Source organism: Podarcis erhardii, assembly GCF_964252035.2.
Source record: "Podarcis erhardii genome assembly, chromosome: 5".
In the NCBI taxonomy this organism is placed as follows: domain Eukaryota; kingdom Metazoa; phylum Chordata; class Lepidosauria; order Squamata; family Lacertidae; genus Podarcis; species Podarcis erhardii.
In genome coordinates this window covers 33,935,570-33,960,399 of record NC_138509.1, presented here as the reverse complement: position 1 = coordinate 33,960,399, position 24,830 = coordinate 33,935,570, and the positions used below count along the sequence as shown (strand labels likewise).

Sequence of the window (24,830 nt, the reverse complement as noted above, 5' to 3'; positions counted from 1 at the left end):
CTGGATGAATGTATTGTGTGCCCAAGCATTTCAGCTTGCCAGATGGAACAATCTTCTCCCTCTCCTTTTCCTGCATGGTGTTCTGGAGGTTCTCCTGACCCCAAAGAGCCAATTTTGGAGGAGTGGGAAAACAGAAGGGAGGAGAGGGGAAGAAAGCTGCACTGTGCAAGCGGAAGTCCTTGCGCAGAGCTTCCACTGATGGGGCTCATTCAGCTAATCCCACCCATTATCCCTAATCCCAGTTCAATGTTCCTTAAAAAAAAAAAAAAATCCCTCAAGAGAAAATAGGGAGGCTAAGGGCACGTCGAGTGCTGGTATTTTTAGGTAGGGTTCAATCTCATACTGGCAAATTCACATTGTGCAATTAGTTGACTGAGAGCTATTGTGCAACAAACCAACTTCCTCAAAAGTTTTGACCTTTTTTGCAATTAAGTGACAGGAAAATGCACTGGAACCTGAAGGATGCAACATCATCTGACCTCCCCACAAACCAATAAAATGGGATGTATGTTAAATAGCCAACACCACCTCATCTCCCTGCAAATCAGGATGAATACTCAATAAACAGGCTGTCTGGAAGTGTCAATAGGCTTAATCACACACTGCAGTCCATGAATGGTTTGCACTCTAAAATTAAAGAAATACAGGTATGTGAGAGAGTGAGGCTAGTTACAAATGAGGAGAGGCAATTATAAGGCTGTAGAACGCTACTGACTGGTTGAGAGGAGCAGAGGCAAGGAGCACTGTCCAGCGTGAGGTATACTGGCTCAGATGAGCAAGAGGAAATTGCACACCATGGCACTTTATACCATTTCAGGGAACAGAGAAATGCAAAAATTACACTGCAGGCTTTCACAACACAATCACATCCACATGTACATCAAAGTAACTACCACCGTGTTCAGTGGGGCTCACTCCCCCTGGTAAGTGCATACAGGATTGTAAAGGCAGTCTCATTGTTACCTTCGACTTCTCTTGTTCACATGCCATATATCATTTTGAGAGAAATATATGATGTTTTGGTGTTTGTCTGAATAATTTTTAGCACTGTGGAGCTCTACTTCCTACCAAAATTTTAGTCGCTTCCACACTAAAGTTACTGCAAGTTGCAAGGATGAGGGGAAGACTTATTAGGCACTTCTAAGTTTCAGAATCCACATGTAAATGCTACTCATGCTGATCCCTGTGCTATTCAAACTATACGTGTATGGGTTTCAGAACCTCGTGGAGCAATGCTATACAATTCTGCAGAAGATTATGCCTATCTTCTTTTCCTCCTTCTTTTCCAAGTATTGTCTTGGTTTATCACTTAACCACCAAGTCACAAGTATTCAATCAGTTCCCATATAGATGTAGTACAGTGGTATCTCGGGTTACATACGCTTCAGATTACAGACTCCACTAACCCAGAAATAGTACCTCGGGTTAAGAACTTTGCTTCAGGATGAGAACAGAAATCGTGCTCTGGCGAAGCGGCAGCAGCGGGAGGCCCCATTAGCTAAAGTGGTGCTTCAGGTTAATAACAGTTTCAGGTTAAGAACGGACCTCCGGAACGAATTAAGTACGTAACCAGAGGTACCACTGTATTATAAATTGGGGGGAGGGGAAGACCCCCAAAATATCTGGATTCGGTAAAGGATTAGAATCTAAGGAAACCCCTAAATTCCTGGGTCTAGTAGGAGTTGGAGTTTAAACCAGTTCTTCCATGTCCCGGAAACCACCTGGCAGAAGAACCATCAAGAGATACCCACTGGAATGGCTCACCGATTAACCCCCTAAGAAGGCCAAAGATGATGAGGTAAGCAAACAGGAAATGTGTCACTTATGCAAGCCGGGGAAGATAGGCAAGAACACAAGGTGGGCAATCTTCAGAGGTTAGACATGATGTGTGGGGTCTCTTGGAATCTAAGGCTGCAGCAATGGGAAGAAAAGGACCCTCTTGGGATAGGAATACTCTGCACTCTCTCTCCATCTAGACACAGGTTGCATATATTTGTAAATAAACCATATACAATAAAGACACCACAGACTCTGCTGTGCTTCACTGTTCCAAAAGGAAATAAAGATCCTGATAAGCATGCCTGGTACCCCTGGAATCTCAGACCGCTCAGAGATTGGAGTGGCATGTAGCACTATGCTTATTCAGAACTATGTCATTAGAACGTTAACAAGACTTCATCATTCTGTACGCATTTGCCAGATATAAACATTCTAAAAATGATTTCAAAATTCTACCACTGAAATTCAATTGCCCATACTCTCTCTCATTCCAATTTTTCAAAATCTGCAATTTTTCAAACTTAATAAAATATCAAGCCCACACTTCAATGTTGGTGCCATTCCTACATCAAAAATCTGTTTCATCTCCGTCACACAACATACACTTGCGAGAATAGTTTTTATAACTCCCAGAAGCAAAACATGACACCCTGTCTTCTGATGGGAACAACTGCTGGTTCTTTCTTCACTAGTGTAGCACTGCAGGAGTTATCTAGAGCATTACGGCACAACTCTTGATATTCTAGAAATATGTTCCTCAGAAAATGAATGGCAAAGCTTAGTATCAATCAGAACCATTTGGTGAAGAAGTCCAATGAACATTGGAATATAGGAAGATGCATTATACTGATTCAGACCATTGGCCATCCAGCTTACTACTGTTAATAATAATAATAATAATAATAATAATAATAATAATAATTACCACCACAACCACCAATACTACCCAGCAGCAGCTCTCCAGGATTTCAGACAGTGGGAGTTTTTTTTTACCACTGGGGTACAGTTCTCCCCGAGGGTCAAACTTTACATGCTTGCATTTAAACAATAAATGCCCTTATAAAAAGTACCACAAAAACATGAATAGGACCAGGACCAAAGTGAGCAGGGAGGGCTTTAGCTCTTTAGACCTTGCCGACATCCTGTTACCCATTGGCAACAATGGGAGCATCCCTCAGGTGGTGGAGGGCGGGGTTGGCACTTGGATCCTGGCTGAGGGGAAAGGAAGTGCCAGTGTTCACAACTCACCAAAATGCTGAACTGCTTGTGTGTCAATGAAATGAACGGGGACTGCACAAGAGCACCATAGTGTTTTTCCTGGATGGCCTCTCTGTTAATCAAGAGATTTTAGTTATATTGTATCTCTTCTGTTGCCATGGATTTCAGGGTGACCTGGGTTAATAATTTTAATTAATATGGTATTAGTTAAAAACAGTAAATTACTCTACCATATGGAAAGCATGTTGTGTGCCAATACAGCAATTAATCAAATTCGTGGGTAGAGAGAAAAGATACATGGCTTAGATTTATTTTTATTTAAATTATAAATTGCTCACTGAAGACTATAAAAATATAACTGATTGCAACAACTGATGAACACAACCCACAGCAACATGTACACATATTTTTCAAATGCTTTTTTTCCATTTATCACACTTCTTGGATTTTTTTTTTTAAAGCAGTTTGTATTTTTACTGATTTTGTTTCAAAGGGGATTAAACAACCACGCACCCCACAAAAAATGTATCTGGCAGATACAATTATGAAATAATTGCCTGCATATGAGAGCCAGGATTTAGGCTGTTTGCACTTGGAAGACTTGGATTCAAACGCTGGCTTGTTTGGGCCACGAAGTTTATTGGATTACTTAACTCAGTCACACTCTGTCTCAGTTTAAAAACACCCACACAAAAATCACTAAAACCCCTCCCATATTTATGGAGGATGCTATACTGCTATGATTTTGAAAGCTGATATTGTTCCTTGGACAAGTTATGCTCCCAACCACTATTTTCAGAACAAACAAAAATATAGCTTAATAACAGAATCAGTTTGCTTGTAGAGAGCCTTTCGGAGAGATATGAATATGATGCGTGGCTTATTTTTCAAGAAGCTAGTAGTCATTGCTTACACTTAGAGAATATTTTATTAGAGAATGTTATTTGCTTGCCACTGGCCTTTGGCAGAAGAAAAAAACGCACACTATCTGTTTTGGGTAAACAGAACACAGAGAGACAAGTTGACTGTGTCTCTCCCCATTTCTAAATAATTGCTTTCATAATTTTCTCCCCATGGCAGTAAATATTGTATGATCAGTACACAAAACTCCTTGGTTTAAATATTGGATGCAGGAGAGTTTCAGAAGGATTTTAGATACTGATGTCAGTTGAAGATAAAAATACCAGATCTGCAAAAATGGATAATTATTTTACTATTAAGGACTATTGGTCCATATAGTCTGAATTCTCTATCTCAAGCAGGTTCTGGATCCTATGGAAATCAGTCAAATATTGGAACAAGGTGTACCAAAAGGCTAATGATAGCAGCTCCTTACCAGATAGATAACCATGCTACTTGGATTTTGTTTTTTGTATCAAAACAGTGCCCTTCTGAATGGCAGAAACTTGCTACTAAGAGTAGATCAGGGATTAGAGAATCTGAAATTCAGGGGAGAGGCTTCTCTATTTGGTTCTTGGGACTCTTACTACGCCACACCCCTCATTTGCCCTGCTCCACACACACCTGAAGTCCTCTTGCCTGGTGGTGTACATGTGTGTGTGTTTGCATTTCCTTCTTAACTTTATTTTTCAGTTTCTAAAAATGCATATAGCCAACAATCACCATTATATTGCTACTCCAATAAGCATTCTCTGTATATACAATACAAATAATACAATCAAATTTAGGTAAGTTTGTCAATAGCTTAGAATCGCTTACATCAGTTAGGTGGTTTTGTAGGGTTGCCATACGTCTGGAATTTCCTAGAAAACATAGCCAGGATTCAGTCACTGCAAAAAGTGTCTGGGCGGAATTTGCTGAAACATCTGGGGCAATCCAGACATATGGCAACCCATGATGAAAGTGTAGATTTGGCGAATTCCCTTAAAAATAGATCAAAAATGCATTTTTAAAAAGAGATCTTATAAAAGAAGCTCAACAACTTCTGTGTTCAGATTTTCACTTTTTGAAATACGGCAACCCTAGGTTTTTTTGTGTTCTTGAACTATGCAAATATGGTAGACATACCTGGAGACAGGGAAGGATTTCAGTACAATGAAAAATTTGGAGCAAACCTATCCAGTCTGCATCTGACATATCATGCCCAGAACAGAATGTAGACATGTGGATTGGATCATGTGTCTACAGACCTTTCCAGAACGCAGCTAGTTATGAATTAAATTTGTATGAAGTGGGCTTTCTTTCTTTCTTTCTTTCTTTCTTTCTTTCTTTCTTTCTTTCCTGCCTTCTAGCTGCTTGCAATGTCTTTTTCTCTGTATGATTACCTGAGAAGGTGTAATATATCATAATGTACCAATGCGTCCAGGAGCTTTTTGCTCCAAGTTTTCAGCTCCACCCACAAAGTCCCTGGTAGTCATATACTGTACAGGGAAGGGAAGGGAAGGAAAGGGAAAGGAAGGGAGGGGACATGCAACAATGGACTGCCACTTCCAGGGCATATTTACTCAGACATTTTCAACAGGTTCTTTTATGTAAAAGAAAAGAAATATGATGCAACCTCTTTTGGACCTCATAAATGTTCATTCAAAAGCTGTTCATTTCAAACCTGTTGAAAACATGTGGATTTCTAAAGTGTTTTAAATGATTTTTTTCTTTAAAAATATCCACCCAGACATGCGATGGAATAGATTCACCAGTCTACTTGTGTTCAAGGGACCCATGCCTGATCAAGACCATTTCAGCCATTCACTTTGGCTCTTGCTCACCCATAGCTGGAATACAATCCCTCCACCAGGAACTGAAAAAAAGTTATGCCATCCGGGAGGAAACTGTAAATGTAAAAGACTGACATTCTAAAGAGGAGCAGCCTCTTTCTACCCTGGAGGTGATAAGTCCTCACACAAGCCCCAAAGAAGCACAGATGGCAAAATTAGGATGGCTTGATGAAAATGGACAGATAAAATCAGCAGAGCACAGATGTGATGCTTGCAAAAATAAAGAAAAAATGAACCTGTTTCAGTAGTTATGGGGGCATCCAACTAATTTTCCCCCTCAAAGATGCACTTCAAGTTTCAGGGCAAGCTCGATTTCCAGCACTCAAAACAAAATATTTGGTTTTTCTTGGAAAATACAGTTTTACACATGTCACGCCTATGTCTATCACCCCCAACAATACAGAACCTACAGTCTATTCTTTTTATTCCCATCATTTAAAAAGCTCTCCATAGAACTGTGATTTTGTTAAAGAATGTGATGCAGATGCAATGAAACGGCTTTCCTACAATTGTGGTTTGAAACATTCAGTAAGCTCGTTCATGCCCATGCTTGTGATCTTTCGTCATTCAGTTACCAGCATATGCTGACCTTCAACCAAATGCCATGAAAGCACTCCATTGAAAAGTATAGTGTTTGACTTAACAGTACATCCGGTGATAATGAATATTCTGTTTGTGGTAGTGCTATAACAATGGTGCATTTATTCATGAAGGTCATTGCTTGATCAATGAGGAATGGTGTAAGGTAAGTCATCACAGTATGTCTCAATAACAGGTGGCATTTTCAGAATGCTGATTTGAGGTAGCAGTCTTCCCTTACTTAATTCAAAATGTTTAAAACATCTTTTTTTTTTTTAAAAAAAAAAAACACCTCTCCTCAAGGTTATAAAAATATGAGTGTTGGTGCAATCAGAAATTTAATCATGGCAACCAGCAGCAAAGGATATGCAGTGAACGGAAAGCATCCAAAATGAACCCCAGGACAAGAGAGAACGTATGTCAAGATGCTGAAAAAATATAGATTTTATTCTCAAAGCAGTCCAGTGTGTTTCAGGCAATGCTTGTTTAAAAGATCTGTGGATCAGGAAGCAAGAAAGCAAAGCCCTGCTGGCTACTAGAAAGAGTGTGGGCTACCAAGCACAGCCAATCTTTGTAGAAGTCTGATTGTGTGTATCAGGAGATGTACAGCATGAATAGCTTTCAACCCCCACCTCCTTTTCACATGGGCAAGTCTCAATTAAAATATACCTTCTGCACATCTACATTATGTGAATCTGTGTGCTTGATTGAGTCCTGTGAAACTCCCTGAGAAATAAAATAATTAAAAGCACTTTTAAATCACATTGCTTCCCCCAAAGAATCCCAGATTTGCCCCCTCACCCCAGCATACTTAACAAACTGCATTTCCTAGGATTCTTTGAGCAAAGTCATGTGCTTTAAATGGATAATGTGCGTCTAGCTAGCCTGTGGAACACACAGCCAAGGGATTAGTGTTGAGACCCAAACTGTAGATAAAGATACTTCAAACAATAATTTAGAGGCTGGAGTCAAGGGTAGGAAGTTTGCATTTCCAAAACCCAACAAAACACATCCTATGTGTGCATTAAGTAGGCATTTCCTCTTATGGCCTTTTAGGACATGAGAAAAGCCGCCTCCCTCTTTCTCTGGAACAAATGCACAAGAAGGCTTGGTAGCAATGAGTTATATAGTTAGTGCCATCAAGATGACAGAACTGGAAAGGTTAAATATTCTTTCAGGAACTGTCAGGTGTGATAGTAGTAAGTAATTTACCAGTCCCATCTATAATATTCTGAGGGACCAGAGAAGGCCTTTAACTGCAAACCTACCACCAAGGGAAAAAGAAAATTGCTAGGTGGACAAACTAAAGTTGTACAATAGCACTCTCTTTAAGTGCATGTTAGAAAATCACATCATCAGTATGAGGGGAGGGGGAAATTACACCAGAGGCATCCAAGGAAGAGACTGCTCATCAGCTATAGGTTAGCAAAATTTTGTCTGTTGGAATCTTCCATATAATATGTCAGCTCTTCTGAAGCCTAGTTACCTTGTTAATTCGTAAAAATTACTGAATGATATCAGTTAAAACAGGGGTCATGTACATGACCCCAGTTAAACTTGCTAAAATATACCATTCGTCTGATAATAAATGTTGGAAATGTAAAGAAAATGAAGGAACATTCTTTCACCTCTGGTGGACATGCCCTAAGGTGAAGGTCTTCTGGGAAATGATATATAATGAACTGAAAAAGGTATTTAAGTATACCTTCACAAAGAAACCAGAGGCCTTCCTCCTGGGTATTGTCGGCCAGAAGGTGTTAAAGAAGGATCGAACATTTTTCATGTATGCAACAACGGCAGCAAGGATTCTTATCGCAAAAAACTGGAAAACTCAAGATCTACCCACACTGGAAGAGTGGCAGATGCAGCTGATGGACTATATGCAACTGGCCGAGATGACCGGCAGAATCCGTGATCTGGGAGAAGAGAAGATGGAGGAAGACTGGGAGAAATTCAAAATGTATTTACAAAAACATTGTAATTTGGTTGAATCTTAAGAAGGATGCTGAATTATAAAAAACTGCTCACCACTAAATTAGATCTAAATTTGATGATAAGTGAGACTAAAGAAAATATAAAATTTTTTGGGAAGAAGTGCTAGATTATATTTGAATGAATGGACATGAGATTGAAAACAAGTTGATAATTTGTGTGGAAAAATTTTTAACAATGCAAATGGGAGCGGGAGACGTGAGGGAGTCCAAAGAAGTGATGAAATTGTTATGACAGAAATAAGATTGTTTATTATGTGTGCATTTATATTTTAAAATCTTAATAAATATTTATAAAAAAAAAAAGATATCAGTTAAAACAAAACCTTAGTACCGATGCAGACCCTCCAAGTGTCCTTATTTCCCAGGCATGTCCCTGATTTGGAGAAGCCATCCCGGTTAAGGATTTGATTCCAGAATGTCTCGCTTTTCCTTAGAACATCCCTATTTTCATTGGAGAAATGTTGGAGGGTATGGAGTTGAAATGTTGGAGAGTATGGAGTTATCCAACTCCCGAGCTGTCTGAAGGCAATCCTATACAGGGATGGGTTTTGTTTAATGTTTAATGTTTTATTATGTTTTTATATATGTTGGAAGCTGCCAGGGCAACCCAGTAAGATGCATGGGCTATAAATAGTAATATTTTCATTATGGAATGGGGTGTCCCTATTTTCACCGGAGAAATGTTGAAGGGTATACCAATTATGCCTTCCTGAAATGCTAGTATAACACTGGCGTGCTGGTATGATTGCTAGCACTGCCTTCTCTAAGCAATGATTTACTAGTCAGACAAGTTTTTTAAAGAGTTCAGCCCATATGCCCCTCATTTTCGGTAGTAGAGTTTTCAGGGACTGAAAATATGCATCAAGGCTACATTCCTTAAGCCTTTTACCCTGTAGCTGTCTCATTTAGGCTAAGCTATTTTCTTAGACTTTTTCTAAAACCCACATGAAATTATATAGCCCTTCTGTGAAACCAAATAAAGAACTTTGAACAGGGAGATCTCTTGAAGCTCTACAGCCCAAATCATGCCAGCAGCTGCTGGTGTGACTGCCCACATGAAAATGGGAAAGCATGGGATGCATGGATGAGCAACTTCTTTTCTTGCAAGAGTTCCCAAGTTTGTTCCTGTCTGAAACATGGGAGAGCTTGATGTCATATATGAAGCTGGAAAGGGCAAATCCTGCCACATTCACTTCATAAGGCTGTATATGGGGCTGCCTTTGAATAACCTTCAGAACCTTGCATTGGTCTAAAATGCTGGTGAAAGCATATTGCATACATTTCAGAACAGGTGCTCTTGTTTAGCAAAACATTTCTGAGACTGATTCAAAGGGCTGATCACCACCCATAAAGCCCTGCATGGTCCAAATCCTGGAAATCTTAAGGAATACCTGCTTCCTAAGACCCAGTGAAGAGGCCCTTCTCTGTGTGACAAAATGGGATGAAGCAAGAGTGGCTGCAAAGTGTTAGAGGGCCTTTCTGGGCCACCGCTGACCACTGGGGCTTCATCTGGATCCTTCATTTTTTAGATGTTATTAGTTGGTTAAGACAGCTTTGTTTAGGCAGGCCCTTTAAAAAAATAAAAATATCATGTAATTTTATACTACTCTGATGTTTTAACTAGCTGCCATTTTGCCTCTTTAGTGTTTTGTCTTAACTTCCGGAGCTTTAATTATTTTTATTTATGTGTTTTTACTGCCTTGAGTTATTTCAGTGGAAAGGTGGGGATAAATTATATTCATACTCAAAGCTGCATTACATGCTGATCTTTTTTAAAAATGCCAACACTACCATCCTGATTTAGCAAATACAATTTGTCTGCAGAAACAGGTTTCTGTAGCCGAATCTTCCCAGTCAAGAGTGCAGAAGACTAATGCATGGGCTGGGAGACCACATCCAACTACAACATAAGGCATGTAGAATCCTCATTACTGATGCACCCAAGCTTGTGCACTATCTGTATGCAGATGCAGAAGCAAGACTTCTACACAGTTCATTAGAATTGTGAACCCTTAAGTTCAGTGCAGAGAAAATGAAGGATAGCTAAGATGGTTAAAGCAACTTAAAAACACAGTTCAGCACTTTGGGAGACAATCCTAGGAACACCTATGTGGAAGAAAGTCCCATTGAAAACAAAATTTACTTCTGAGCAGTGGTGCAATTTACTTCTGAGCAATGGTGCAGCATGGGAATAGAAGAGCAAACTGATTCAGTTGTAGGTGGTTATGGGAAGAAGAGGAGGAGGAGGAGGAGGAGTTTGGATTTGATATCCCGCCTTTCACTCCCCTTAAGGAGTCTCAAAGCGGCTCACATTCTCCTTTCCCTTCCTCCCCCACAACAAACACTCTTGTGAGGTGAGTGAGGCTGAGAGACTTCAGAGAAGTGTGACTGGCCCAAGGTCACCCAGCAGCTGCTTGTGGAGGAGTGGGGAAGCGAACTCGGTTTGCCAGATTATGAGTCCACTGCTCTTAACCACTACACCATGCTGGCTCTCTCTTCTAACATCCACTATATACTAGAAGCTAAATTAGACTAGTTCTGCCAGTAATTCACATCTGGGACTATTGTATAACATCCAATATTTTTAAAGCAACATGTAGCTGTGTGGCATCAATTATTTCATGCCTTACTGTACACTATAATAAACAAATTCCATGATTAGGTACTCAGTTCTGAGATGACATAACTGACATACTGCTATAGATATACGGAATGTTCTTATGACATCCTTTGTCACACCAAATTGCCTTCCTGCCGATTTCCTTCTGACAGTATACTGTGAAATACCTTGTGAACTATTGCCCCTTTCCCAGGGTAAAGAATATTAAGCAAGGCTATGTAAAAACAAAATAACAAAACAAATTCCACCTCTGTGTGCGTTTGTGTGAAGAACCTAGAGTCCCCCTCTACTCATCACTGGGAGCAAAATAAGAAATGTGAATATGAATGAATGGTTTGCAACTCAGTCAAATATTTTAAAAGGTCAAACCAAACTTGTCAGCCAAATTAACACATCGAGGGACAGATTCCAGTATTCGAAACAATAAAAACTTTCCTATTATCTAGAAAGAGAGGGAATGGAACATCAACCAACTGGGCACAGTAAAATGAGATACCTTCCACCATGTCATTGCATCAGATGCCTGAGTGTTTAATACTGGGTGCATTTGTTTTAATTGTGCTCAATAAGGGACTTTCCATCATTATATCTGAGATATATTAAATTTAGAACACCTTGGAAAATTTTGGCAGTACACATTTAAAATAGAAACCCACGGCATGTCTTATTCAGAGTCAGTCTGTTAGTCTATCTAGTTCAGTACTGTCTTCACTGACTGATGACCACTCTTCTTCAGGGTTTTAGACATAAATCACTCTCAGACTTGCCTGGAGATTCCTGGGATTGAACCTGGAACTTTTTGTTTGAAAACCTCTAATCCAAATTTACTGGAATCCACAGAGGAACCAAGTGGTGAAGTGGAAAACTCTATTATGGGGAATATTGTATTATATATTGTACAGTGGTACCTCGGTTTACAAACTTAATCCATTCCGGAAGTCTGTTCTTAAACCAAAACCATTCTTAGACCGAGGGGCGCTTTCCCTAAATAAACCTCCCGCTGCCAGTGCCCTTCCACCATTCAAATTCCATTCTTAGACCAAGGTAAAGTTCTCAAGGTAAAGGTAAAGGGACCCCTGACCATTAGGTCCAGTCGTGGCCGACTCTGTGGTTGCGGCACTCATCTCGCTTTATTGGCCGAGGGAGCCGCCGTACAGCTTCCGGGTCATGTGGCCAGCATGACTAAGCTGCTTCTGGCGAACCAGAGCAGCACATGGAAACACCATTTACCTTCCTGCTGGAGTAGTACCTATTTATCTACTTGCACTTTTACGTGCTTTGGAACTGCTAGGTTGGCAGGAGCATGGACCGAGCAACGGGAGCGCACCCCGTCGAGGGGATTCGAACCACCGACCTTCTGATTGGCAAGTCCTAGCCTCTGTGGTTTAACCCACAGTGCCTCCAATTCTTCATCATTCAAGCATCAGACTGTATCCACTTGCCAGCTCTCAGGATGTCGTAAGAGGAAAGTTGCTTGTATAGCTTTACAAGAAGAATAATCTGTATGTAAGTTTCAGGTATCTTTTTATCATGACATCTTTTTAATATGACAGCCTGCAATAAAAAGCATCTACATTGTTCTCATCTATGTCAGCTGAAGGTTCCCAAATAAAAGGGGGAGGACAGCCAGAGAAACTACTGCAAACTGTCTAAGTGGCTCTTTTTAGAAGACAAACTACAAAAGTTTATTGCTGCCAATTAACAACAAGACATTCTTATATCCCTGGGAAAAGCGGAAGCTTTGTAAATAAAAGAGAACCTTATCTACATATGGAACACTTAAGCTTCAGAAATCCACTTCAGTAATTTATGTATTAAATTAATCTAATTTCCATGAGATGCATTCATTACTTTCATGGCCTATTAAGCCTTATTAAGGCAATAATAATAATAATAATAATAATAATAATAATAATAATAATAATATGATGTTACTGAGGACCTTCATAGTGAAGCAAAATACAATTTACAGGTAATTATCACACATCAATATGCTTCTGATGCTGTACATACCAACTGAGATAGTGATTTAAACTCCAAGGTGGGGTGGGGAGAATAATTACACTGGAAGTGGAAGAAATTCACTTTGAACTATAATTTCCAAGTTCACATCTTACTACGGACAATACTTCCAACAAAAGGGTCAAACTATACCTAAGAACTATCTTCCAAAAATAGGGGGGGAAATGTTATCCAAAAAACCAACTAAAGGACAGCTACTATCTTCTTACTATCCTCAAAGCAAGGCAAAAAACCCAACACATTAAACTCTTGTAACTAACAGAATAACTGGATCTGAATATTCTTAAACAAGACTCCAATCTTGCCCTTAGAGTAAGAGCTAAATACTACATCAACAAAATGGTTTCTCTCAAAATGGAAGATCAGTAAATTTTGCAGTAATTTCTCCCAGTAGTTATTACCCCAAAACACACCATGGTCTGTTAAGGTTGGCATTGAGGCATACTAAGATTTATGACTGTACAGGCCAGTAATGGATTCATTGACCTTCAGAGCTACCTCATCATAATAAAATTCTTGCAACTACAAAAGAACCAATGAACCAATGGACTATTTAAAGCATATCAATGTAAGCTATTGCTATCCACTCTCACCTTAATCTTCTTTTTCTCTTAGCTAAACAAACCAAGTGCCTTTGACTTTTCCTCATGTGGCATGCTTCTGAACTATTTATCATTTCCATTGCTTTCCTTCAACTCTTTCCCATTCAGACTGGGTGTGACTGTTCTGTGTCCCCAGAAAGTTTGCAGTTTAGGTTTATCTCAGTTGCTAGTGTGAGCGATGTGCATTTTGATTCCATTTTACACACACACACACACACGCACACACACACACACACCACACACACATCATGTCTGGGAATGGCTGCAATGATAATATGAAGGTACTGCATGCAATACCATTTATTTTCCTTACACTACCTGGTATGGCAGTTGCTGAACAAAACTCAGTCACAAATTATCAAGTTTATATGGAATTATAAAACTCACAAGAAATGCCCATATTATAAAGAGTAAAGTCATAAGCAATACAATAAGACAAATGTAGAGATAGATTATCAGTCTCTAATATTATTAACTTTTACCAGGCAACAACAGTATTAGGTTGCTGTAGTTTCAACCATTCAGAAGTACCCCACCATGGGTGGGGAAGCAAACAGGGACTGATTATTCACCAACACAATGGATATGGCTTAGAAAACAAGAGCGAGAGAAAGTGCAGCAAAATGAAACCAGCATTTCTTCCTATGTACATTGAAATGTAAGGTTGTTATCCTACTGTAGTTCACATGGCTACCAGCAGGAGGCCACGTGACCTGAAGCATGACAACAGGGTGGCACACATCCCAGACGAATAGCTGAAAAGAGGGGGAGAGTGGTGAAGCATCTCTCCTTCCATTACATACAGGTGCAGTGAGGTTTAAAGGTGGGAGGAAGCACTTTAGAAACTTTCTGAAGCACCTTCCCCTCCTTTGAAAGGAGTTGAGGAGAGCTATGAGGGGAGTGGTTGAGCTGAGATGTGATGCGATAGGCAAGGGAGTAAGTGAGGTGTAAAGGGAGGAGCAGTTGGTGAGGTGTTGGGGAAGATGGGTGTATGACAGGGTTGGCGAGCAGGAAGAGCAGATGTGGTAATCCTAGGCATGATACTTGTTGCTACCAGGCTGTCACTTATCCAGGCACTGGCCAGAGCTACTTAGTTTCAGCATGATGGTGCCTTCTCATGTGCCTTCAAATCCTATAGCACACGCAACCTTTAGCACCTAAAATATCCTTCTCAGCTCCACTGCGCAATAGCACAGAATTTCAAAGTGCAAAACAAATGGGAGAAAATATTCTATATGGGATTTTAAAACTTCATCTCTCAAGGGGGTATAATTTCATATACTAAAAAAAGAAAGCAAATAAATAAAAATTCTAGTCTTCACTTGCCTTTTTTCAGTATTTGCAAATACTCAAGCTCTTGTAAGAGGAGCAGAAGTAAGGAATCTCACACCATGTGAGGAAAAAATAGAGTCTGGAAAACAGAAGGTTTTGTTGTCTTAAATAAAGATCTTCTAATAGATCTTCTAAGCAATAGTAGAAGGAATTCAGCAAAACAGGAACAGGAAAGAGTTTAATAATAACATTGGAAATACAATTGATCTGTGTAGGTTAAAACAATGTGAAATACACAACATATACTGTAATAAAATAGGCATATGGCAATATGCCAGTTAATATATAAAGATGCAACCATGGGTTGGAGGTATGAGAAAAGAAGAGACACCTTTGCTCATATTCGGTACGTATGTAGCCTGATTAAATTTCAGGTATCGTGGTTATCACAGGCTTTTAGTTAAAATTATATTCTCCAACACTGCTCATTGGGAATGTCAATGATCAGACAGGGAAAGGCTATATTGTCGGGCTGTTTATGCCAATGGCATCATTGCTGAGGAGTGGGGAACTTTCTTCAGCCCAAGGACTGAATCCTCTTCTGGGTAACCTTCCAGAGGCTACATGCTAATAGTGGGTGAGGCTAGAGGCAAAATCGGTTGTCTGGCTCTTTCCTCCCCACTGTAGCCTTCTGCACTCACAGAAAGCCTGAGGGACAAAGAAATAAGTAAAAATGAGGCGGAGATAGCTTGTGCTAGCATAGCTCTGATTTGCAGAAACTGGCTGCATCTGATCTTTCCCCTCCCCTCACTGCAGCCTCTCAGCATGCCATGTCCCAGTCCTTTCCTGCAGGTCCCCGGTGCACACCAGAGGCTTACTGAAGGCACAGGGGGCTGCAGTGGAGAAGAGGTGGCAGGACAGCATTGTTGTGCAAATTGAATTCAACACGCGTAATGGTCAATGGTTAGGAATGGTGAAAGATGGAGTCCAACAACACATGGAAGACCACAAGTTTCAAATCTCTGCCTTATAATTAAGCCTATCCAAAACACTAGAGCTCTGAATTCCTAAGCTCAGCAGCTACCCCTGTACAAGTCAAACAGCAGCTCCTCCAAGGATTTGGGTTAGTTGCGAAATTCAGTAACATATTGAAACCTCCAAAGTTTGTAAGAACTGCACCTTGAATAGCAAGGAAAGGGGTCATTTACTGAAACCACCAATTTATTTTCTTGTCCTAATTTCCTCCAAGGCTATAAAGTGTTCCTCAAATCTATGGAGCATGTTATTGAGAGATCTTTTCTTTCAACAGACGGCTATACCAAAAGAGGGATGGGTGGGTGTGCAAGCAAGCAAGCAAGCAAGCAAGCAGAAGGAGACAGTTTGAAAGTTTTTACTGCTGCAGACCATAAGCTAGTTTTTACAATCCTTAATTTCAGCTAATTAAACCACACAATTAATTATGCTACTGATTTATCACAAGGCTGCTTGCCATTTTGTGTGACTTTTCAACAGCAACTCAAAGACACTCTTAATAGCCGCGCCTGATCAAGTAACAGAACTTATGAAAGATTTATACTGAACCAGCCACAAGCCACAGATGCCTGCAGAGGAGAAGTCAACAGAGGAAGCTAATCACCATTTGGCCAATTGAAGGAGGAATACAAAGGCATGAGCATTGTCTTATGTGAAAGAACTGGGTTCTATCGCATCATTTAACAGTGCAAAAATCCAGCTGTTACCCTGAAAAGCCTCCACAGTCCATACAAATAGTAGTGCCAGCTCTGCAAGCAGCTTGTGATCTAACACACCCTGTTTGGGGGAATTTCCATTGGGCTCTGCAATGGGGGATACCACTGAAGGGCCTTCTGTTTGCCATTAAGAGGGTGAAAAGGGAAGCTCTGTGTTGATGGAGGTGAAGCTCTGTCTTGTTTCACTCCATTGGTGGCAGCCTGCAAGAGGTTGGCTAAGCTGGCAGAATTGAGTAGAGGGACGGATGCTTCCGCTCAGTCCATACCCACACAGCCCAGTATAAGGTGGTCCTTTATAAAAATTAAAAATTAAAGCATGCACATTCTTCCTGTGGATGCAACCTTTCTCACACTAAAGAAAGTCACCAGGGCAAAATACACACACACACACACACACACACACACACACACACACACACACAAAGCTGAGAACTGATCATGCCTGATATTAATTTAAAGCATTGCTAAATGCAAAAGTCTGAGGACTGTGGATTACACCTTTATACCTATGGGGTGGTATAAATTGGAGCAGGGTGGGGCATTGCTCTTTGGAGCCTTTATTAGATTGGTCCCAAAGTCTTTTAAACAGAATGAACTTTACCCATAAGCCCAGTGTACACACATTCAACAGTTCAAGAGACTGAACAGGTTAAATATCTGGAAAGTCACAGTTGGATTTGTTGTTTTCAAGTGGCAAAAATAAAATGGGGAAATTACAGTATGGAATCTCAGCTAATTTAAAGCATTGCTAAATGCAAAAGTCTGAGGACTGTGGATTACAATTGCTGTAAATAAACCACAACAAATGTATTCTATAATTATATCGAACTTATATGCACTTAACAAAATCAATTATAGGGGGAAATGTTTGTGCAGTTGTTTGAATTTTAAACCTACCCACCCCAGTGCTCTAAACAGCTCAAAAATATTTCAACTCAAAACAATAGCAAATAATTATAAAGCTTCAAGACGCAAAAAGAGCCAATAAACTCTTACATTAAGAAGAAATTTGGAACAACAATAATGGTGTTTACATAATTTGTGCCACTTAAAAGGCAATAAACCTATGTACAGAATAATGAACATTAAATGCTTTCAAATAACAGTTCTTAAAATCAAGCAGTGCTAAAAAAATGTTCTGAATTGTTTTGGATTTGGGCTCAGCGATGTAGGAATGAAAAGAAATCTATATAGAAAGGGAGTGATATATATCAGACTGGTATATATCAGGTGATATATATCAGACAGGTGCAGGAGGAAATTAATAGAGCAGCTGGAGGGGAAGATTCAGCTCATTTTTGGAAACTTATTAAAGGAGGAAATCAATATATTTGGCATAAAATTGGTCTAAAGTATTGAACTATTCTGTTGTACTGGATCATATTTTCGACAATTGCCATCATTGTTGACCTATCTGACATGGCTAAATGGTATTCCAGGAAGATCTGGAGAAGAGCAGCAAGAAAAGATCAGATGAGGATTTCATGTCACCTGACATCTATATAAAATTATTTTGGACTGGTGGGATCCAATTCTAGCTAGTAATAGAAAATAATTTTAGAGTTGGATTTATTGCAAGCTGACTGAGATCCAAGACAAATGCCCTTTGAATTCCAGCTTGATTCTACCTATGGGGTGGTATAAATTGGAGCAGGGTGGGGCATTGCTCTTTGGAGCCTTTATTAGATTGGTCCCAAAGTCTTTTAAACAGAATGAACTTTACCCATAAGCCCAGTGTACACACATTCAACAGTTCAAGAGACTGAACAGGTTAAATATCTGGAAAGTCACAGTTGGATTTGTTGTTTTCAAGTGGCAAAAATAAAATGGGGAAATTACAGTATGGAATCTCAGCTAAAGCATCCACAACAGGTGGCCATCCAGTCTCTGCTTAAAAACCTCCAATGAAGCAGAGTCCACAAGAGTGCAACAAATTTTCCACCCTTTGTTGAGAAAAATTGAGTAACTGTATTCACATTCTGCTTCACCTTGGGCCATTCAGTTTTTCTCTGAGTTCTCAAGTTGGCAGATTCAAGACACCAAATGCTCAAGGTATTTCTGTAAACCAACTTGATTGAACATATGACTATGCGGGACCCAAAGAAATATATTTTTAGAAAATATTATAATTCTGGATTTTGGATGGTTAATGGTTAAGAATTTCAATTAAAAAATAATTAAACCCCAAAAGAAAACATTTATTACCCAACTATGTCTTCAAAATTAAAACTGCATCATCTGCATGCAATAGATATCTTAGGAGGATGAGAAGATATTATTTCCAAAAATGAGGAGAAATTTACCAGTTACAAATTCAAAATAATGAAGGCAAGGACACATCCTTGCCTAACTGTATGAGAAGACACAATCTCCACAGAAAGATGACCATAATTATTACAAGTTCAGCATATAGGACACAGATCAAAACCAATGGTTTTCTATCTAGATGGTACCGCTCTAGTTTACTCCAAAGACAATCGGGAAACATACAGAGCCAAAAGCTAATTTTAAGTCAATAAAAGCTTATTAACTTAAAAGGCTATGACTAAAATTAGACCCAGAGATCATTGTCTGCCTTTGTTTCTTGTCTGCAAACTAATCCAGCAATAAGGTCCTAACTTGGAACTGGTTGATACAGAATAAAACTAAATGAATGGAAAATGCAAATATTGGAATTGCCAGAAAGTAGATCATTGTGCTAAAATTGCCATTGAAGTGAGGAATAAAGAAGACCAGGGGTGAGGAATATTGTCAAGAGATAACTCTTTAAAACTGAAAATTAAGGTTGTGCTTAGTCATTCCTTTTCATAGTATTATACCATTTCTGTTATGAAAGAATGTTCGGAATGTGTGTGTGAACTTCTTATGGCAGTATGCTAAAATAGTTTGTGTCTCCTTTGCTTACTCATATGCACCCAGCCCTTGTTTGTAATACCACCCTGAATGGGTTGGGTTTGTTTAATTAATACAAGTATGATTTTCTCTCAAGTGATTCAGTTCAAGGCAAGTTCTTAATATAAACACACAAAAGGGTCAAAATCAACTGGAAAACCCAAAAGCAAAATAACATTAAGTGCTTTAGTACTGTAGCTAGCACTGATGAGATGATATCAAAAAGTACATGAGTAGTTAGAAAAAAAAATGGTAACAATACCAATACTAAAAACTGACCTCATTGACTGCTACATAGTACTGCTGCTGCTGAAACTGGGGAGAGTTATCATTTCTGTCCCTCACTACAATCCGAACTTCGTGATAGATGACAGTTCCTACTTTTCGGTTAATGCACTGGACTTGAACCACAATAGACTGAATGGACATTGGTGGCTGTAAAGAAGGGAGAAAAATAAATGCATAGTTACTTCTACAAAGCACCTGAATATGTGGAGATTTCTGTTTCATATAAAATAGAAGTGCAACCCTAATCAAATCTACTCAGAAGTTAAGTCCTATTGAGTTCAGCGGGACTCAACTCCAAGTAACTGGTATCAGAACTGAAGCCTAAGTTGGGGAAAGAGAACCTGGGGTTGTCCGTGTGTTATTGGACTTTACCTACTGGCCACAATGGCTGGGGGTCCTGAGAGTTACAGTTCCATAACAACTTGAGGGCATCACATTGGCTTACCATGGTCTAGATCAGGGTTTCCCAAACTTTGGTCTCCAGCTATTTTGTACTACAACTCTCATCATCCCTAAGCTAGCAGGACCCATGGTCAGGAATGATGGGAATGGTAGTCCAAAAGCAGCTGGAGACCCAAGTTTGGAAAACCCTGGTGTAGATTATAGTGAGTTAGATGGACCAATGGTTCAAATAAGTACAAGGCAGCTTCCTCTGCGCCTGTTTTTAGTCTTTTGAACCCTGCCCCAACAACACACCAGCTTCCTTAAGCAAACACATGTCTCAAGTAAGCGTCTGTGAAGGAACCCTTGCTCACATGTAAGGGTCTCATGCGATCAGGACACCTGGTCACACAAAACTCTTCAATGGGGCCAGGGTCCCATGCACTGCAATTCCTTTACAAGCAGCTTCATGCAACCTACAGTTGTTGAAGAAAGCTGATGAGACGTCAGTGGTGGGGTAAAGAGAACAGTTCCACTCCCCATTGAACACATCATTGCGGAACATGTGAGCTAAGCATTCCTAAGGCTTTAGTCACAGTCAATTCAGATTCCACAAGTGGAGAAGTGAAGTTGGCATTTAGGGTCTGGTGGATCACTGTCATTGCTTATAAAGAATCTCATTAGCCGCTTTTTCCCATTATCCCAATCTGACACTCCTTTCAGAACTCCTTTGCAGCTTGGGCACCACCCAAAACAATTTGGTGTAATCCATAAATTGGCTCTCTTACTGCTCTTCCTTGACTCCAGAACTTTTATGAAAATTAAATAGTGCAGGTCCCAATAGCATCATTGGGGGACCCCGCTTCTTATTTTCCTGTTTTGTGAAAACCACCAATTTACACCTGTTTTCACCTTCCTATTATTTAACCAGTTACCAAATTTGTAAGAGGGCCCGTCCTATTATATTCCACTCTTTAAAGCAAAACATTACATATTGACTGAAGATTTCCTTCTTGTATGATCACTTAATTCCACTTCATTTAATCCTGCCCAAATGCTTCTTTAAACACAGTGAAGATGTTTGCGCTCTCTCTCTCTGAATAAGGAGCTCAATCTGTTGAAATCAAACAAAAATGCACAAATTCGCTCCTGAATTGAAAATGAACACTGGAATCCTTATAAACCTGTCTTTTAAAAACCACCTTTTGAAAGTAAGTTAATAAAAGAAAGGACCAGGTGTTTGGCTGTTAACTTCAAAACTTAGTTGCTTCAGGGCTTCACCAGATCAGATGCACCCAAGAATATGGTGTATGCCCTGGAGCCCCAAAATCTGAAGAAAGTGTAAAGAAATGAAGAAAGTGATTGGCAGCAGAAAGAGGCTGCAGGCTTGGCCAGAGGGAAGAAAACCTCTTGGCTTACTCAGTAGGCACTCCGCCTACGGTGTGCACATTCAAATCATAGCTGCTTCTGCAGAAAAGCAAATTATATGGACTACGTTGTCAGCTGGCTAAATCAACTGAATATATCTGCCCACTTACTAGCACACAGCAGACTAAAAAAGATACATTCTGAATCTAAATAAGTTCTTTTGCCTAAAGAAACGAGGAGTTCACAAATATTCATCTCACAATAGCATTATATAATTCAGGAAGATTGTCTCTTTTGTGAATCGCATGGATGGGGAGAGGGAGGAAGCATGAAAACGTGTGAGGCTTCATTTTACATCATAATTGGTGAGGGCAGGACAGCCTGCTGGTAGGGAAAAATGCATGCCCACTCCAGCTTCTAATTTATAGCCATTTCCCCTAACAAGATGGTAGAGTGCTGAAATCGACTAGGCTGAACTGCCAGCAGATTCTTTTTTATCCCTTAACTGCTAAAGGAACCTTAAAACACACATACCCACAAAATAAGATAAATTTATTGAAGACGTAGAGCACTGCTGTGGATAAGTGCCTAGTTTTATTTATTTCTAGGCTGCATCAATGTGCATATAGGTAAGCTGATATGAACACATTATCCATATCTATCTATCTATCTCTATCCTGTAAACCCATTCCTAGAACACCAAGACAAATATCTACTGCAGTTAACACTGGTTCTATTTGTAAGGAAGAAACTGGGTCTTTTCCAGGTTATTACTGAAGTGGAACAAGTTTTAATGTAATCCTATGTTCAAATAGCAAAAGGTGTTGCATTAAAGATTTCCGCAGAAACCTCCCAGAAACAAGCAGCAAACATTGCACATCATGGGTTATACATCATGCAAACAAATTGGGTTTGACTGTCTGCTCTAGGAGTCCAACGCAGCTGTGCTGATTCTACCAAGATCATTTTATTTTATTTTGGGCAAGCCAAGCATAGCTACTACCTAGTTTGTCAAGTAACAGACTGTTCCCTTTTCTATGTCTGCAGTAGAGAGCAAGACTAGGAGGCATATCAAACTCCTTGTGGTCTTCAATATATGTCTAATGAGTTGTGCTGAGTTTGGGGCTCACAGTAGGTCTGGATTAAGGAGTGTTAATCATATATCATATTTATTGTTTGAAATTCCATCACTTCTGGTTTACCTGGTGCAGCCTTTAGATCAGGGATGGCCTGCCTGTGGCTCTCCAGATGTTTGTGGACTCCAACTCCCATCAGCCCCTACCAGCATAGTCAATCAAACAGGGGTGACAGGAGCTGTGGTTCAGCAACATGGAGGGCCAAGGGTTGTTATTCAAACTGCTCTGGTTTGTATGCTTGAACAAAAAAATACACACAGCCTTGCATCAGTATGAATATAGATCAACATACAGATACAAAATGTCCTTAAAAAAAACCCTGCCACTATTTTGGATAGAACATCCAAAAACTATAAAATATACTAACAAACATCCTTAGGCTGCAATCTGAAGCATATGGAGCTGGGCTGAATGAGACTTACACTGAGTAAACAAACATTTCACATTTCCCACCTTTATTAGTTGTGAAAATGCTTATTTTTCCACTGAAATCAGCAGTTTTTAATACAAAACAGAAACTGGAGCGAGGGGGAAGAAGAGACACCAACTTACATCTCGGTCGAGAATTCGTCCAGTACTGTTTAGATAAAGCCTCTGGTTGATAGGATCTAAGATAACCCAGTAGTCTACGTTGTCCTTTAATGTCAGTTCAATGGTGGGATCAGGTCCTCTTGCTGTACCTTTGATCAACATATTGTCTACCAATATTGTGCCTGAAACACAAACAGTGATGACAGGTTTTGCGTTACATAAGTGCAATGCAGGTTTTCAAAAGGCAGTAACGAGTTTCCTCATATGTCAGACAATTGCTATGCACCACATTCTCAAATTATGGCTACAGCTGTTCAAAATATTGAGAAGTAAGATGCATTACGTAAAGCTATAAGCAAACAAAGGGAGAAAAAGAACAACCACAACAGAACCACATATATTACATTGATCAGAATTAAGTTTTCTTACTGGATAGGAATGGAAGGGTGGGAGGGAGGGAACTATTTATTTCATGACTATGGCATTAGGCTGAATAAGATTTATTCCTTTTTATTTTCCTACATTTATATGCCATATAGGAGTGCCGACTCTATGGAGCCAAGCTGTCTTTGCCCCCTCCATATCTGTTGGCAGGGGGCCAGACCCCCTCAGTGTTGAAGTGTCAGAGGAGGCTGAGGTTAGAGCAGAGCATGGCCGGCTCCTCCTCAGCATGAGAGAGGACCTGCTGGCCATTGAAGCCGCGCCAGATTCCGCACTCAGCCTCCTCCTGATGATGTCACATGCACGACAGGCCCCCTCAATCTTGCATGCAACTTGGCACCTCTGATATCATACATGTGGTTCCCATGTCATCAACTATCCAGGCACTGACCAGACTCAGACTTACTTAGCATCAGCAAGATTGCTCATATGTTGTCATCACGCACACTATACACCGGGGTATTGCTTTGAGACATAGGTCCAAAGTCACAAATACCATGAACCACTAGCCATGAAATCTGGTCTCTTGGCTTGCACATGTTTTCCATTGCTTTTAACAAGTGAAGCATGCCCATTATTTCTACCGAAACCTTCATTTCTAAACTGTTTCCCAGTACTTAGGACCCCAGGGCAGTTTATAATGAATGGCCAAATAAAACAACAATATAAAATACACTAAATCATGAAATGATGTTTCCAAACCATTAAACCTCAGATATAAATACTTTATAACCATTGATGATTCAGTAGAGCTCAGGCAGAGCTTTGATAAGACACACAGAGAGCACTGTACCAGAAAGCCTAGTATTTTGAGTGCTTGAATTACAGGAGGAGGGGAAGAAGGAAGTGTTTGGTTCCCTTATCTGTTGTGACAACAAACCTTTAAACCTGCTTTTAGAAGACTAATAGGGAACACCATTGGGCTAAAATTGAAAGGAGTCCCATTACAGGGCTTTTGGATTTCATTAAGTCCCCTACCTTTTCTCTTCATTCCAGCAACATCTAGGCAGCTTATTAATCTAGTGGAGCAAATGATTTACAGCTGAAGTACAAACTTAACCACTGAGGACCAAAATATATGTGACATTCAATGCATTAAACCATATCAGGATTTACTTACTTATTTAGAAAGCAAGAGCAGGGTATATGGATTTCATCAGGGCCACCATATGCAAAGAGATGAGACATTTAAACCTTACTTCTCCACATGTAACCTTAACAAAA

The 24,830-nt window shown here is 39.8% G+C and overlaps 1 protein-coding gene across 17 annotated transcripts in view; it reads right to left on the bottom strand.

Moving 5' to 3' along the window:
• PCDH15 (protocadherin related 15) overlaps nt 1-24,830 on the bottom strand; it is a 649,889-nt gene that overhangs the window by 237,291 nt on the left and 387,768 nt on the right. For all 17 annotated transcript variants that reach the window (XM_081861749.1, XM_081861756.1, XM_081861754.1 and 14 more), the window contains 2 exons: nt 23,187-23,347; nt 19,741-19,896 (listed from right to left, as the gene is read on the bottom strand). In XM_081861749.1, the coding sequence (XP_081717875.1) occupies nt 19,741-19,896; nt 23,187-23,347 (317 nt within the window). The remainder of the gene's footprint in view (nt 1-19,740; nt 19,897-23,186; nt 23,348-24,830) is intronic.